The sequence below is a fragment of the Alosa sapidissima genome, chromosome 19 (assembly GCF_018492685.1).
Source record: "Alosa sapidissima isolate fAloSap1 chromosome 19, fAloSap1.pri, whole genome shotgun sequence".
In the NCBI taxonomy this organism is placed as follows: Eukaryota; Metazoa; Chordata; class Actinopteri; order Clupeiformes; family Clupeidae; genus Alosa; species Alosa sapidissima.
In genome coordinates, this window is record NC_055975.1 from 21,397,561 (window position 1) to 21,415,637 (window position 18,077).

General features: G+C 47.1%; 1 protein-coding gene across 1 annotated transcript in view; it reads left to right on the forward strand.

Annotated features, from left to right (window-relative positions):
* The window catches only part of ralgapa1 (Ral GTPase activating protein catalytic subunit alpha 1), an 80,985-nt gene that overhangs the window by 13,081 nt on the left and 49,827 nt on the right, over positions 1-18,077 (forward strand). The window contains 18 exon segments of the mRNA XM_042072112.1: positions 695-967; positions 2,279-2,443; positions 2,721-2,831; positions 3,403-3,551; positions 3,981-4,104; positions 4,551-4,788; positions 5,812-5,973; positions 7,869-8,000; positions 10,058-10,288; positions 13,830-13,966; positions 14,570-14,786; positions 15,150-15,317; positions 15,635-15,787; positions 16,605-16,798; positions 17,113-17,187; positions 17,189-17,212; positions 17,728-17,751; positions 17,754-17,885. Of these exon segments, the coding sequence (XP_041928046.1) occupies positions 695-967; positions 2,279-2,443; positions 2,721-2,831; positions 3,403-3,551; positions 3,981-4,104; positions 4,551-4,788; positions 5,812-5,973; positions 7,869-8,000; positions 10,058-10,288; positions 13,830-13,966; positions 14,570-14,786; positions 15,150-15,317; positions 15,635-15,787; positions 16,605-16,798; positions 17,113-17,187; positions 17,189-17,212; positions 17,728-17,751; positions 17,754-17,885 (2,709 nt within the window).

The window sequence follows — 18,077 nt, forward strand, 5'->3', positions numbered from 1 at the left end:
TGAAGTAAGGTGTGTGTGTGTGTGTGTGTGTGTGTGTGTGTGTGTGTGTGTGTGTGTTTGAGAGTGTGTGTGTGTGTGTTTGAGAGAGATGTACAGTAAGTGTGTGGAGGTGAGGGGGTGGCAGTTTCATGTGAAGGTACAAACCGGCGGCGATATTGGCACAGAGAATGGTCCTGAATTTTAAAAAGGCCCAAGCTCAATTACAAACTCCCACAGACATGCACTCACCAATCCTCTCTAGTGTCCTTAGGCCCAGTGTGGGCTTTACAAAGTCAATATTTCTCTATTACTTTCTCTCTTGCTCATTTACACTCTGTCTCTCACCCTGACACACACACACACACACACACACACACACAGACACAGACTCTCCTCTCTCTCTCTTTCTCTTTGTCTGTCTGTCTGTCTGTCTGTCTGTCTCTCTCTTTCTCTCACACACATGAATCTACACTACGCAGGTTTCCATTAACCCTGAAAATGCTCAAATCTAAATTATGAAAAATCAGTAATTAAAACACTTGAATAAAAAAAAAATTGTAAAAAAAGTATAAACTGCATAAGGTGGTTTTTCAGACATTTTGCAAAAGTGAAATGGAAACATGTTATTCGCATTTATGCGAGTTACACATTTAAAAAGCTGGTACTTTAAAAGGCACTTCTAGTAACCCCCCTGCCTTCATGTGCCCCCACATAGAGAGCAGCAGCAGGTCTGGCTGCGCGGAGCGAGGACAGTGGCGGCCCCCGGGGTCCCGACTCGCTGGACGGTGGTATGGGCGGCGGAGGGCTGGGTGGCGGTGCGGAACCCGAGCAGTCGCACTCCAACACGAGCACGCTGACTGAACGCGAGCCCAGCTCGTCTAGCCTGTGCAGTGTGGACGAGGAGCACCTGACCGACATCGAGGTGGTGCGCCGCGTCCTCTGCTCCTCGCGCACCAACGTCAACTTCATCACTGAGATCTTCCGACAGGTGTGTGTCACGGCCGGACCGTACTATGCGGAACAGACACCAGCCATGGACAATTAGATAGCCCTCTGTAGGGACCTGTTCTGTGTTCTGTTCTGTTGGATGATTTTGAGCTCATATTCATAAGGTGGAACTCACCATAGATATAAGAAAGCTAGATACCGCATTGGGCTCCAGAACGTACGTAAATAGCGCCGCCATCTTGGTGGGGGCAACAATCACTGGAGGCCAGTGGAGGAGCATGTGACTCTGACTGGAAATCAGACAGGTGTCTCTGATTGGCTGCAAGTGTTGCCCATAGACGGTAAAGGTGTTGCCCCCAGCAATATGGCAGCCGTGTTTACAATGCCACCTAATAGAACTTGACTGACAATGCGGTATCTAGCTTTCTAATATCTAACTCACTAGGTGCTCCTGAAGAACTTGTGGAAGTTCTAAGTTGTAGAAGCTAAGATGAGGGAGCCCTTTTAGAGCAAAGGAAGACCGATGACCAGTAGGCTATTAATTAGCTATTCTGACATGTGAACAGTGAGGCTTATTAACATGCACCGTCTGTCTCAGATACATGTGAAATAAAAAGAAACCATTACCACAGATGTAGCAGAGGAGTGATAGATTAGCACGTAGCTGCAGTATTTGGTGTGTTGGGATGAGCTGTCCGCTCATTGAGGCCATGATATCAGGCAGATTTACAGGGCCACAATAGAGGAGCACTCAACGTTGCGTCGGAACTGTGTAGCACAGAGGACAAGTACCCGGCAGATTTCACTTGAAACTGGAGAAAGGGAGGAAGTTCACCATTTCACTGAGGAAGTTGCACACAATAGATGTTGCCGTTTTACAGAAGCGCCTCAGTCTCGACACAAATCACACAGAGTTCTGACATTTACTCCCATAGACTGTTTAGGGAACTCTCCCACTCAATAGGAAGTATTTGTAGTGTACTTTAACACAGTAATTACTCAAAAGTCTATGATAAGTGTGTAATGATGTTAACTCTAAATGCACCAAATCGGTGAACTTGTTTTCCTGATGGCCACACATAATCAGAACATGATCTATCAGTATGCATGGTTCATTGGAACACTATATAAATCATATGTCTTTGTTTTTATGTCAAAATTATATAAGTTACTGTAGCCCTACTACATACTACAAGTTTCATACTGATGTATACATCCATCCTCAGTATCTATTTGACATATACGTTTCTGTAAAGCTGCATCTCATCCCCTGTGCTGTTTTTATTGTTTTCTTGTGATGGAGCCGCATTGCTGATCTTGGCGTTGTGGCGTGCTGTGCTGTGCTCTGCAGGCGTTCCTGTTGCCCATGTGCGAGGCGGCGGCCATGCGTAAGGTGGTGCGCGTCTACCAAGAGTGGATCTCCCTGGAGGACAAGCCCGTGTTCATGAGGGAGCCTGAGGAGGACCACCGGACGCACGCCGACTCCGCCAGTGACGGCACAGACAAGGACGAAGAGGTGGGCACTGGGCACACTTTACGTGCCAGAGTCCGCATGGGCAGCGAAAGTACTTTTTAGACCTGCCAAAATCCATACGCTCAGACACTTTGTCTCTGTCACTTTGTCACTGAATGTCAAATTTATAATATTTCTGGTTCCACTGGATTCCCCATTTTGTTGGAAGTGGTAGCAGATAAATAGATGAGAAATCTTTCTTTCACTCTTTTCTCCTTTTCTCTCTCTCTCTCTCTCTCTCACTCTTTCACTCTCTCTCTCCCCCCTCCCTATGTCGTAGGAGAGGTCAATGAAGGTGTCCAGTCACAGCAGGACTTCGAGCTGGTGCAGGAGTTCCCAGAGCAATATGCTGGAGTACAGCGTCCACGCTGGTGTGCAGTCGACACTGCAGGTACACACACACACACACACACACACACACACACACACACACACACACACACACACACACACACAGTATCTGAATCAGTATATGGAAGGTTATACTATGGGGTAAATGTTTAAAGGTGCAATGTTACGCGGTTTCTAAGCTAAAACAATATTTGTCACATACTGCAAACATCACCTCACCATCCGCTAGCTGCCTGTGCCCTAAATACATTGTAAAAAATAGTCTCTATGGACAGCCCAGGCTCCAAAAACGGCAACAAAAACAACTTGGTCCAACCTGGACCATAAAAACATAACAAACTGTTTCAGCCAATCACCGACGAGATGCGTGTTTAGGAGAGTTTTAATTGCACGGGAGGGAGGAAGAGGGAGTAGTGAGCTATCTCTCTCTTTTGGTTGAACGTCAATAGAAGTACCCAACATCGCTTAGAGCACATATTTTGCAGTCACACACTATCACACAAAATACGATCTATCACATTTCATGTTTAAATACCATACACTTTCGTAAATTAAAAACTACAAATTGTCTCACTCTGTCTCTCCTTCCCTCCCTTTCTCCTCTCTCTCAGGTCTTCATCACTAACTCGTCTAACGTGTTTCTTCTGGAGCCGGCTAACGAGCTGAAGGTATTGCTCGAGGAGCACGTGGACATGTGCAAGCGCGTGCTCAACATCTACCGCAGCCTCGTCATGCACGAGACCATGGACCAGAAGACATGGTAATGCAGCGCTCCGTTAGAATATTAGAATTGTGTACAATAGACTACAAAGACCATGTATGTGTGCATCTTCACCATGCTACTGGCTAAAAAGGGGTCACCCAGCTTCCCAATTCCTTAATGACAAGAAGTGCAAAGAAGGTCACAGAATCCATCTTTGCTGGCTTGTGATTAAACTTTTAAAAGCTTTGTTGTTTGCTACAGTGTTTTGCAGTTAAGTGCTCTAATGCATCTTGAAATACAATTAACATTTTCCAGAGCCAAATTCCTGTCATGTTTTTAAGTTCAGGTTGCTGAATGACTAATACCCCACATCACGAATTATGCTTTTCTTAAAATTATGTGAAACAATGTTATGAACTTTCATGCCTTTCTCTGCTCTCTTTTTTTTTTTTCTCACTCTCTCTCTCTTTGCTGTTTTGCACATAGGGAGCAGATCTTATTGGTGTTGCTCCGGGTAACAGAGTGTGTGATGAAGAGAGCCCCCTCTGTCACGCCGTCCGGCAAGAAGAATCCCACTCTCTCTGGCCGGCTAGCAGGGGCCATCTTCCAGGTGCCGTCTCACAGTCTTCTCTTTACTTCCTACCAACTGTACATTTTCACTCCCAGATCAAGCTTATAACGCAATCGGATGACCAGTTCAAGAATGCTGCGGTTGAAAGTTGAAATCCTGCCAAGAGTGTACTTATTGTAAAATCATATATAGTGGTCACACCACTAGGGGAATTGCTAAAGCATAGACTAACAGAAACGGCAGTGCCATAGGCTCACTTAAAGTAGGATCTCTTTTCATCCTGAATTAATATATGATTTATAATAAGAAAAATCATATCTTGAATCCTCGGATACATTTTGCTCAAACAGCGTTGCTCGAATCACCATAATGATGAAGATGCTTATATCCATAGTATCTTACTGTGCTGTGTATATTTTATGATGCTTTGCATTGCTATCATGCATTCAGATGTCTCTGTGTTGTTTTGTTTCTGGCGTGTTCAGACTCTGATCGTGGCGTGGATCAAAGGGAACCTGAACGTGTACATCTCGCGCGAGCTGTGGGATGACCTGCTGGCCGTTCTCTCCTCGCTCACCTGCTGGGAGGAGCTGGTCACTGAGTGGTCGCTCACCATGGAGACGCTCACCAAGGTGCTGGCACGCCACCTCTACAGCCTGGACCTCAACGAGTTGCCCCTGGACAAACTCAGCGAGCAGAAGCAGAAGAAGCACAAGGGCAAAGGTCAGGGAGGGAGCAGGGCATGATGGGAAATGTAGGATTATTGTGAATGAGAAATCTCAAATGGCCTGATCCTGTCCATTCGGAGTTGTTTTGAAATACTCTGCACTATTTCACCTGTGTCAGAGGTGAAACATTCTTCATTCTTCTGTTGTTTCAGTATTTTCTACTCACAGATGGATCTAATTACCAAATTAGCATTATTTTTGAATCACAATCTAATTATGTAAACAAAATTAGGTTTCTGTGGAGCAAGCTGAACAAATTCATCTGCTAAGCTGGACACTTTTTTTGTGTTATCATATTATTTGCCCTTTTCACAAACCCACCTGTCCCCAGGGCCATTGAACTGTTCAATGCTTCACTTAAGGGGAGAGGAGAGAGACTTCTCCGCATAGTCTGTCTGCCTCTCCATGTTTGTGTACTGTCTGTCCACTAGCCACTTTTTTACCACTGTCTTACCGCTTCACTGTTTGCATGCTATATTAGCACATAACCCCTCCCTCCATCCCACAGCCGGATTGTGGCCACACTTATAACTTTACTAAATAAATATATATATATATATAGTTTCTCTATAGTTTTTTTTTATATTACCTTGCCTACTCTTTTATATGTCCATATTTATTTTATGCTGGTCTCTAGACTTTATTCTTGCACTGTTGGTCTGACTCACAGAGCACCTTACCTTACTATGGACAGAGAATAACAGGCTCAGTCCCTGCCTCAGTCATTGCAAGCGTCTCATGCTAAATCACCCACTATGTGGTTACTGTTTTAGACTTGATTTAGAATTTAGTGTTATTTTGTATTTTAGTATATTCTTTATCTTCTACTGTCCTTATTGCTTACTTGTGTTTTAAAAAAAAAGATTTTTAGATTATACACTTTTAATGACTATTTCTGCTGTTAGTGAATGTTATGTGTAATGTCTGTATGCTACTGAGACCTTGAATTTCCCCTTGGGATCAATAAAGTATCTATCCATCCATCCATCCTTCCATTTGTGTGATTCTCACCCTCCAGGTGGCATTAACGAGGGCCACAAGATGGCGGTGGACCGCTCCTTCTCTAGGGGCTGGAGTCGTGACCCACCGGGTCAGGCCGCCATGCGCCAGCGCAGTGCCACCACAGCTGGGTCGCCCGGCATCGAGAAGGCCCGCAGCATCGTGCGGCAGAAGACCGTGGGTGAGTGGTTGGACACCTGCAGTGGACACACACAGCATATAGAGATTCTAAGTCTAAGTTCTAGTTTTTCCTTGACCAGTTCTATGTAGTATACATCTGTATGCTATAATGCATAGTGGTTCTTGGTTCTTCTCTGCTGCTCTGCATTTGGAACAGAACATTTGGAGTTTTAGAACATTTTAATACCACTAACTTTAATCACATGGACTCAGAGTAGGGATGGGGAGAGAACTTCAAGAACAGCATTGATAACTGCTACTCATAGATATATATACTGTCAGTATATATATATATATATATCTATGACTGCTACTATAATGTAATGAATACATTAAGTGAATAGTTTGTGCACAATTTTATAACTGAATTCATATAAGTAATGAATTTGCTTTTTGTTAATAACACTTTGATAGGACAATTAATTAAGTTATTAAGTACATTTTTAATGAGAATCATATTCATTTGTGTGGTGAGATGTTAGCTGAGAGCTTCAAGGTGTTTTAATAATCAAGCATCTTGATAAAAATGAAAAGTAATGTGTTTTTATTGCAAGAGTAATGTGCAAGAGTGTGCTATCCATTCTCCTGTGGAACGAGGCTTCTTATGGTGCTCTTTCCGAAGCACAGTGCTCACTGTGGAATGCTTTACTGTGGGAAATCAGTAGTGTAACATGCCTCAACATTTTGACTTAATACCTCTCCACTGTTGTAGATCATGACTTGGATAGTGCCACAAGCATAACACACTTTTCAGCTGTCATTGCAGAATAGCCTGATGGCTATGTTTCCATGCAAACGTTCCTATTACTTGTAGATTGGAATGTTTTAAACCGACAGATGCAGTTCATGTATAGACGGTTGTGTTTTACCATTTTGTTTTGCTAATGAGTACACTGTTTTTAAAAGATGCACATTTCCTTGCAGGAGACTAGTTCAGCCCAGATCAAGTTGGCATTGAATTTCTGGCTAGATTGTGTTCTAAGACTTGTATTATTTGTTATATACAATATAACCAAGGAAAGCAGAAAGACATTGTTTTGTGTCGGACATGTATTGGATTAATGAAAGAATAGCCTGTTAGTAGAAAGTCATTGTTAACTTGATTTTGGCTAAACTGTTGCTTTAAGGCCATGGGACTGCAGTGGAGTCGTATGCACACCGTCCCTCTCACAATAAGCTCCCTATAACACCCCTGTTCTGCGCGCACCATGGACACCACACAGCTGGTAGCGGATTGGACAATCCCAGCACAGAGTCTCCACTCCTCTCCTGCTACCTTGAGTCTTCCTTTTCTAACTAGTCACTGCTGTCTGCTGAAACCCAAACCTCACTCTCCTCCTTTTCCCTTTTCCCTTCTTCTCTGACTCACTCACTTCACCACACCCCTCCCTCCCTCCCTCCCTCTCTCTCTCGCTCTCTCACTTCACCACACCCCTCCCTCCCTCCCTCTCTCTCTCTCGCTCTCTCACTTCACCACACCCTTCCCTCCCTCCCTCCCTCTCTCTCTGGCTCTCTCACTCCTTGCCCTTGTTCTATCCAACCTGCTCTGTCTTCATTCCCTGTCTACCCTACTGCCTTTGTTGTTCTTTCTATCCCATCCTCCTCTCTTTTCTTCCTAACCTTCTGTCTTCTTTGCCTCTCCCTCTTTCCCTTCACTTTCTCTTTCCCTCTATTCCTTCCGTTTCTTGCCCGATCTCCTGCTTTACCCATCCCTTCTCTCTCTACCTTGTTCCTGCATTCTCTCTCTCTCTCTCTCTCTCTCTCTCTCTCTCTGCCTGTCCGTTCTGTTTCTCCCTCTTATTCTCTCTTCACCTCCATCTCTCCCCTTCCCTCCATCCTTCTCTCTCTCCATCCTTCTCTCTCTCTCTCTCTCTTCTCTGTGGCGTCTGGCTGTAGCCCTGCGGAGCTGCTCCACGGGTGACAGCTTGTCGTTTATCCGCAGCGCTAAAAGTGCTCCTGTCCTGATCCATCCTGTCCACCCTCTCCTGCCTGACTCTGTCCTCACCCCCCTAGCAGACGAGCTGTCAGGTAGAGCCGCCTCCTCTCCTCTGCTGCCTGCCTGCCTCCGCCCCTCTGCACCCTGCACCACCCCCAACCAACCATAACCCAGCTTAACCTAACCCAGCCCAAACACCCCCAGCCTGCTGCCCCAACCGTGTGTGTCTGTGTGTCTGTGTCCGTGTCCGTGTGTCTGTGTGTGTGTGTGTGTGTGTGTGTGAATACTTGCTTGCGTTCCTCCCCTAATGTAAACCCTCTGACTGTGTGTGTGTCTGTGTGCGTGTGTGTCTTGCACTTCCTTGTGTTGTCAATGTGTCTGCACTATATTATCGTAAACGTGCTAATTACCAACCATTTTGTTTTTGTTTTTTAATACTTCAAAATAACATTTGATAAATGAACCTTACATTTTTCAGTAGCCATAGGTGTAGATTTAAAAAAAAAAATCTAGTTTGGTTCTTACCGGGGCATTTACTGCCTGAAATATCCGATTTTGTTTACCACGCTCAGAGTTTAGTGCTGGGCTGATGGGTGACTATTCCCAACCTTTTTCCCAACAATTCTCGAGCTAACCATCAACGGTTAGCTCGAGAATTCTCATCAGAAATCAAAATTCCACTGGAGCTCCAAGTGGATTTGTACACGCAGCCTTACAACAGTGTTTACAGCTCTTCGAGTCATGGTAAAATGTAATTTTTTGGTACATAGCTAATTTAGATACACTTATGGTGTGGGTGCTTGCATTTCTTTAGGAATCCGCCGTCTTGGTTTGTATAGAAATTAATATTAAATGACACAATACACGTAAGAGGTTGGAAATACGGGACGGTTGGTAATATGTGACGTTCCGATACCTATTCCCTTGCTTGATGCACACTAGCACTAAGTAATAATCTTAGGTTTTGATGAGAACTTGTCACTTCACCTCTATGGTGTGTGTTTGTGATATGCATGTTTCAAAACCTGTCCTTCTATTCAATTCCTCTTTGACCTTTCTTTTGTTCCTTTTAAATGTTTCCCCTACCAGTCCTCGGTTGTGCATTTTGCCTTGCACGTCTTTGTGTGTGTGTAGCTCTGCGATGTGTGTTACTGTGTGACGTTACTGTTTCCCTCTCTGGCGTCCTTCTCTGCCTTCTATATCTCCTCACCAAAGGCATTTCTCTCAGCACAGAGACTTGATGTCCTACTCTATTGAGCCTCTGACACTTCACTCATGATCCGTGATTGCGATCACACACACGTGTGTGTAGTCCATTGCGTTGTGTCAGAGATAACTGATACCGCTCAGTCACGTTGCACATCGTTATGAAACGGCTACCTCCCAGGAACATGCTTTTTTGTTTCTTCCTTTTTTCATTTAAACTGTTTGCCATCACCGTATGGATGCATTTCTTCCTTTCAACTGAACTGGTTGAGAGTTCGGAATGTTATCAGACTGTCAAGAGTTGTTGCCATGATTTGATTATTCTCCTCAGGAATGTTCATTCATTTGTGTGGTGCTTTATTCCTGTAGCCGACTGATGTGTAAAGCATGTGTGTGTTGCATCTGCATGTGAGTGCATTGGGTGCAGCGGTATTCTAGCTCTTCTAAATCACACGTAGCTGAATGTCTGTGTGGCTGAGCTGCCTTACCTATAGGCTGCGTCTGGTAGATATTGGCACGGTCATACGGAGTGGGATATCGCTGCACCTTATATTGAATCCAGATATCTCAGCCCTGTTGGATTATACAACTGCTTTGTTGTATTTGTATAAAACCTGGCTAGTATTTGTATAAAACAGTTGATATGTGTGTTTTCCTCGCTCTCTCTCTCTCTCTTTCTCTCCTGTCTCTATGTCTGTGGGTGGATGGGGATTTTCCTATCATGTTTTTATCTGTATGTGTGGATGTGTCTGTTTGTCTCCCTGTCTGTGTCTGTCTGTTTGTCTCCCTGTCTGTGTCTGTCTCCCTGTCTCCCTGTCTGTCTGTCTGTCTGTGTCTGTCTCCCTGTCTCCCTGTTTGTGTCTGTCTTGCTGTCTGTCTGTCTGTCTGTCTTGCTGTCTGTCTGTCTGTCCCTCCCTGTCTGTGTCTGTCTCTGGTCTCTCAGATATGGAGGACCCCCCATTGGCCCCGCGAGGGCCCCGCTTGCGGCACAGCTCCCAGAGCGAGGACGCGGCGCCGGTGTCCCTCAGCTCCGAGGTGTTCGGCGCGTCGGTGGAGGCCGACTTGACCCCTCCGGGCAGCGGTGTCGGTGGTGCCGTCGGAGCTCTGCCACCTCTCCCCCGCAGCTCCAGCGCCTCTGACATCATGGAGCCCTTCATCGCAGAGCGCGCCAAAGGTGCCTGCCCCCACCCCGACCCCGACCCCGACCCCTCCAACTGCCCCCCTCCACTGCACACCCCCTCTGCCACCAACACCACTGCCACTACCACCACTGCCACCACCTCCAGGGGTGCCGTTGTCCCAGAAACGCCCCCCGCCGCCCCCCAACCGCACAGCTTGGGGGGCGAGCCGACCCCCCTGCAGTCCCTTTCCTCTTCCCCCCACCACCAGCACCAGCACCTCCCCCCACTCTCCTGCACCCCTCCGCCCTCGTGCGTTGCCGCCGGCGACGGCAACCGCGGCAGCAGCAGAGTGCCCTCGCTGGACGCCGCCGAGCGGCACAGCATCTACGAGCAGCTATGCCACCCGCCCCCTTCCTCCGCACCCCCCTCCCTCTTCACTTGCGACCCCCCTCGCTGCCCCTCAGCATCGGGCCCAGTGGATTGTGGGAGACGTAGGCAAAGGCGGCGAGGATGACCTCATGAGCTCGCTCAGGGAGTACTTCGGCCAGGGGGGAAGACAGTTGGGCAGGGGCGGGCTTCCTGACCAGCGACAGCACAGAGGAGGCAGGGCCAGAGAGGGGGATAGAGGGAGGAGGAGGAGGAGGAGGGATGGAGAGCGGGATAGTGACAGGGGCAGAGAGAGAGAGATTGAGGCTGGAGGAGAGGAGAGCTAGGGGGAGCGCGAGCTCGGCCGGGGAGGATGAGGGCGTTAGTGGCCCCGAGCGCAGCTTCTACGATTGCCTGGAGCACTGCGACTGGAGGTCGCCCAGGAGCTGCTGTAACCCTGCGGCCCCGGAGAGTAGTAGTCCGAGCGTAGCCCTAGAGAAGGAGATGGAGATGCAGAAGCAGCAGCCACAGCATCAGCAGCAGGAGGAGGAGGAGGGAGGAGGAGGAGGAGGAGAGGTGCGAGGAGGGCGTCAGGAGGGAGGCCTGCCTGCAGAGACAGAACGCCACCGAGACGGCGGAGGGAGAGCCCATCACGCAGCAGCCGCCCTCGCACACGCTCACGCACACGCACGCGCCTCACACACACACACACCACCACCTGCTCCACTCCTCGCTCCGGCTGGGCCGGGTAGGGCCCAAGAAGCGGGCCCGCGCAGGCCCGGGAGCGGAGGGGGATGGAGGAGGAGGAGGTGGAGGAGGAGGAGGTGGGAGCGGGGTGCACGTCAGCTTCCGACCGTCCACCGAATCGGTGCAGTTCCACAACCCCCTCGACCCCAAGGAGGCCTACTGGAAGACGCGTCTGAGACGCCTCAGCCATTTCAGCCACAGCAGCAGCAGCAGCAGCAGCAGCAACAACAACAGCAGCAGTAACTCCACCGGGACCACAGGGGGCGCCGCTCAGGTCTCGGGCGAGGGCCCGGCGGCCAGCAGCGGTCTCAGACGCGGTAGGTTGGGGCCGCTCGGCCCTCCGACCCCCGCGGCTTGCGCTCGCGCTCCCAGGAGCCCGGCTCGGCCTGCAGCCCCTCGCGCCACCACCCGCATCACCACCAGGGGGGCGCTGCTGGGCGGCGTGTACAAGTCAATGGTGCACGCCCTCTCCCATAAGCCCAAGGGCCATGCGTCCCCCCAGCGCCACGCCGTGGCCAAAGCGCAGCCCAAGGAGTCCCTCCGCATCCGCTGCACCACAGCAAACAAAGCAACCGCGGAGCCAACATGGCGCCCGTTTTTCCTCCTCTCATATTTTTCCTGCCTTGTGTTTTTTTCTTTTTTTTTTTTTTTTTAATTCTTCTTTTTTTTTTAATAACAGGTTTTGAGTTTTTTTTCATGGCTGAATGCGAATTGACTTGAAGCTTTTTTTGTGTTTATTTTACTCATTTTTTTTGGTATTTCTTTTGGAAAACAACAAAAAACAACAGCAACATGGAGTTGCGACGGGCCCTCTGTCCTGGGACGGCTGCCATCTTCCTCCCCTCCTGCTCCTCTTCCTCCTCCAGCTTCGGGGATTTTAATCTCTGCTCCCTCCCCCCTCCTTCCCTGGATGCTGCATGCGGCCTCATGCCTGCCCTCCCCCCAGCCTATCCTCTGTCTCTCTCTGATACACACACACACACACACACACACGTGCGCACTCTCACTTACATAATTACACACCTGCATAGGTTCTTAAGACCTGCGCACATTGTGGTACATCTGCAACAGTAGGCAGACCAGCCTATCTACTCACATGCTCAAGAGTTTATTTCCTCTGACCCAAAATGTCAGGATAATGCATCCTAATTGTATTTAATTCTGTGGTGTTTTATGTTTTCTTGAAGTGGCATACATGTAAATTGAAGTGCCAGTAGGGGGCAGCAGAGGTTTTGTTATGGATCTGTCCATTTACAATATTGGACTGAACTATCTAGTCTCTCGTCTTTCAGTGAAATCATGAAAGGTTCAGGGGTTTGTCTCTTAGTTCTGATTGTGCTAAAACATGCTCTTTAAGCATAACATGCATTTAAACTACCATCTGACCACCATGAAAACAGTGGTTTAGAGGTACCCTGAAAATGCTTGCAGTCATAACCCCTTAAAATGAGAATTTTTGCTAACTGATAACCTCCAGCAACAGTCTTTAGGTCATGGCTGCCTCTGTGGCCCTGGGCAGAGGGTCAGACTAACAGGGCTGGTGGTAGCAGAGACAGTGGCTAGACTGCAGGGGGCGGTGGGTTGGGAAGGATGCCTGGGCCTGCTGCTCATGCCTCTAACTGTGTGGTCTGTGTGCAAACTACAGTGACCTTCGAATGGAGAGTAACCTCTAACCTCCTCGCCGTCTCATGCTTTGGGATTTGGACTGGCCTGGCCTACGCTGCTGCCCTCCCCTAACACCCCCTCTACATATACACGCACACAACGGCTGGGCAGTGCCGTTATTGTGCGGACTTGGGATCTGGGGCCGCCGCCGGTCGGCTTTTCAGTCACACTCTGTCTTTCAATGTCTCTCTTTCTTTCTTTCTTTCTTTCTTTCTTTCTTTCTCTCTCTCTCTCTTCATCTCACTCTCTCTGTTTTGGGGAACTGCATGACAATAGTATCGTTTAGCTCCTGCATCGCTTGTGTGGTTGGAGTCTGCTGACTTCTATTAATTTGCAACATTATGTATTTTAATTAAATTAACTTTTGTTTTCTTTTCTATTCTGCATACACCTTAGATTATTTGTTTACTCTCAGTTTTGTCACAGTTCTGGTAGTAGAAATTAGTAGAATGTAGAAATTATTTTGTGTCTTATTAGAGTATCAGTAGTTTGCTGTATATGGTAATTAGAATTACCATAATTTTCATTATCATAGCTTGGCTGCTTACAGTTTTACAACATTAAAGGTACAGTGTGCAATATTTTGTTGTCATGAATAAAATTCTACCATGATGATTTATTTTGATTCATAACATGAAAGTTTTTGCCAATGTTATAAAGGATTTTTTTACAACAAAGTTTACATATTGTACCTTTAGAAAAATTAGATTGAAATAGGCTAAGGCTCAGACTAGTTGTGCACATTGATTTCTGCCATGAATGTGGGTTTTGAACTCAATTCGAGCTTTGTGTGTGTGTGTGTGTGTGTGACCACAGCCAACAAAGAAGATCTAGCTCCGAAGATGCGTCCGGTGTCGAGTGACGCGGGCAGCAACAGCAACAGCAACCCCAACTTCAGCGACCTCATGGACGAGTTCATCCAGGAGCGCCTGCGAGCGCCCCGAGGCAACTCTGTGAGTCCTCCTGACCAGGTGCACTCAGAACGCCGCCCGACGCACGCACACACACACACACACACACACACACACACACACCCACACCCACATAGACACACACCCACATAGACACACACACACACACACACACACACGCACACACACACACACACACACACACACACACACACACGCACACACACACACACCCACATAGACACACACACACACACACACACACACGCACACGCACACGCACACACACACACACACCCACACCCACATAGACACACACATACACTCACTCATTTTACAATTTTCTTAAGATAGATTTGTCTCACATACACACAGTTCACTGATATAAATTCACCTGCATTACAGGTAGCTCTATATCAACCATCCACTTTGTCCCTTTACCCTTTTATTTATTTTCTCTCTCTCTCTCTCTCTCTCTCTCTCTCTCTCTTTTTTCTTTTCTTTTCTTTTCTTTTCTTTTCTTTCTGTCTCATCAGTAAATTAAACCATCTCTCCCATCCATCTATGCCACACACATACACACACACACACACACACACACACACACACACACACTCATCAGTAATCAACGGTCCCCTCTGTCAGCAGGGCATGACTCGGCGTGGCAGTAGTCCAGGCAGTCTGGAGATCCCCAAAGACCTGCCCGAGCTGCTGACGCGGCCAAGCGCCACGCGACCCGCTGACGACCCTGGCGTGCCTTCCGAGTGGACCTCGCCGGCCAGTGCCAGTGGCAGTGACCTCATCAGCTCTGACAGCCAATCAGACTCCTTTAACGCCTTCCAGTATGACGGCAAGTTTGATAGTAAGTTGGCCTGACTACCGTTCAGGTGTAAACCCAAATATTGTGCACTCAAAAAAAAGCAGCACTAACGTTACTAATATGATCGAATTATTTTATTGATCTGTCATTCTGTTGATTCATCTGTTGATTGATCTATCTTTCTCTCTCAATCTTTTTTTTTTTATCTATTTATCACTCTATCTATCTCCCAGTTGATCGATCTAACAAACTAACTAATGGTGCACATTACTGGATTTTACTGTAACATTGAATATACCAGACTAATTTTTCACCCTGTTTTTATCAAAGGCTAGATCGTAGCACTCTGAAATAGAATTGTATGTGTGTATATATATAAAATTGGTGTGTGTGTGTGTGTGCTAGATTTCAGTTTCGGGGCGGATGCAGCTGCCGGCTCCCTGGACAGGGACAGTCTGGGCGGCATCCCCCAGACGGCGGAGGAGCAGGAGCTGTCCAGCCTCACCACGCTGCACATCGACTCGGACACCAGCAGCCAGCAGGGTGTCTCTGCCGACACCGTCACCATCACAGGTCAGGCACACACACACACACACACACACACACACACACACAGAGTCACACACACACACACACATGCACACATTATATTCCTTCGCAAAAGACAGTTGTTCTCTGTTCTCTAACAGGTTGAGATTTGGTAGGAATTGACCTTGTGGTCCCAGGCCTCTAAATGATCGAATGTTGTTTTGGAAGTTAGGTAGTTATTTAGTCTAAATAAGACCACGAGTATGAAATGAAAAAAAATGAATCACAAATAAGATAAATATTTCTGATCAGCTTTAATGGTTATATTGTTAAATTGTGTGTGGGTGTGTGTGTCCATCCAGGCTCGGAGGGCGCCTCTCCTATGCACTCCCTGGGCTGCTCCCGCTCGCAGACGCCCTCCCCAGCCACCCTCACCGCCGAGCATACCGAACACAAGGACCTGCAGCTAGACGAGAAGCTCCACCACTCTGTGCTGCAGACTCCTGATGACCTTGGTAACACACGCACACACACATACACACACTCTGATTCCTTACTCATGTACTTATGTTTACATTTATTTGTATGGCCAATGGCTGAGATCTCTGTTTAATTTGCTTTTGAATGTTTCACATTAGTAAGATGTATGTAGCTGACACAAGGGTTCCCACGGGTCATGGAATTTCTGGAATATCATGGAATTTCGGAAAGTCTATTCCAGACATGGAAAGTCAGGGAATTTTATCATTTTTTGGGGAAAGTCACGGAATATCAGGGAATTTTGTTGTTAGCAGTTTAACATTTACTTGCCAAAATACATTAATACAAATATTTCCACAGAGAACTGGTGTATATGTGGTTATAAGCTTTACTGATTGCTTGAGTAGCCCAGCTTTGGTTATTCAATGCCCCTTTATTCATCTCCCGCTCTACAAAAGTAAAAGATTCTTGAACACTCCGCGGCTGCTCTGAAATCATTGGTCGGTATATTGTATTATTCATTGTAGTAAGTCATAGAAATTCAGTCTTTTGTCAGGGAAAGTCATGGAATTTTACATTTGACTTAGAGTGGGAACCCACTTTTACCACAATTAAAAGCACAGGGAAGATGTGGTGTATGGCTGTGTTTTCACAAGAAATCAGTCTGTTGACACTGACGTTATGCCTTATCCCTTCCTCTTCATACTGTCTCGACCTTCCTCCCTTCCAATGTCTCTCTCTCTCTCTCTCTCTCTCTCTCTCTCTCTCTCTCTCTCTCTCTCTCTCTCTCTCTCTCTCTCTCTCTCTCTTCTCTCTCTCTCTCTCTCTCTCTCTCTCTCTTCTCTCTCTCAGAGACGAGTGAGTTTCCCAATGAGGACTGCAGTGTGATGGCCGGCGGCTCTCTGACCGGTTGGCACTCGGATGTCGCCACAGTGATGTGGCGGAGGATGCTGGGTATCCTGGGAGATGTGAACTCCATCAAAGACCCCGAGATCCACGCTCAGGTGTTTGACTACTTGTGTGAGCTGTGGCAGAACCTGGCCAAGGTGAGCTCTCCCTCTGCCTCAATATGAGAGACATGACATGGCCAAATGCATCACACTGAGTCACAAACACTCAATGTTGCCTAGACAAGATCATAAGATCCCAACCTCAAATCTTGTGGGTGGGGCTAAGTTCGGGCTGGCTCCAGGCTAGGGTTACATGGGTTGGGGTGCATATACTGTGTGTTTTGATGGTTTGCATCTTATGTGTATCGGTGGGTTGGGTTGTATCATATACTGTACTGTAGGTATTGGTGCATCTTGGATTGTTGCTTGCGTACTGACCCCTGCTCGTGTGTGTGTGTTTGTGTCTCCAGATCAGAGACAACCTGGGCATCTCCATGGACAACCAGTCCTCCCCACCTCCCCCAGACCTCATCCCACCCCTCCGTTATCCTGACCCCGTGGCTCTTCAAGGTGAGCGCATCCACAAATGTTTTTAATGTTTTTTAAAGTTATTTAAAATGTACAGATGTAAATTAATTAATATGCTTGTCAGTGCAGCAGATTTTCTCTTCATTTAAAAAAGTTTTTGGTGTGTCTTTACATCTTTAAGAACCTGTGTATGACTTCGTATACATATACAGCTGTTGAAAAAATTAGGAGACCACTGCACATTTTTCTGATGTCATCCTATGGTTGCCGAGTGACATTCTAATGAGTTGACGGTCATATTCAAAATTAAGAGACCACTGCAAATTTGAATATGTCAACTCATTCGAGTGTCACATCAGAAAATGTCTCTTAATTTTTTCTAGAGCTGTATATGTCGGGAATAGGTGTGTGTGTGTACAGTCTTGTTTTTTTTCCATGTTTGACATCTTATGGAAATAAGTAGGCGTGCAATGCACGTGTTTAAATGTGTGTGTGGGTGGACTGTTTGTGTGGGTTGATACTGTGTGTGTGTGTGTGTGTGTGTGTGCTCTGTGCAGGCCACTATGCTGACTGAGCGGTACACAGCAGGGGCAAGCTGCACGCCTACAAGCTGATCTGCAAGATCATGAAGAGGAGGCAGGACGTCTCGCCCAACTCTGACTTCCTCACACACTTTTACAACATCATGCACTGCGGCCTGCTGCATGTCGACCAGGTGTGTGTGTGTGTGTGTGTGTGTGTGTGTCGTCTGTGTGCACACCTTAACTAATCAGAATATATGTGTGCCTCGTTCAAAAGAATGAGGAAACTAACCAACAGGTCTTATTTTCAGTACCTTCTTGAATGACGACTAAATCCCTCTTATGACTAAATGCTCTTGGGTGCTCCTTGTTGGTGCCCCCCACCC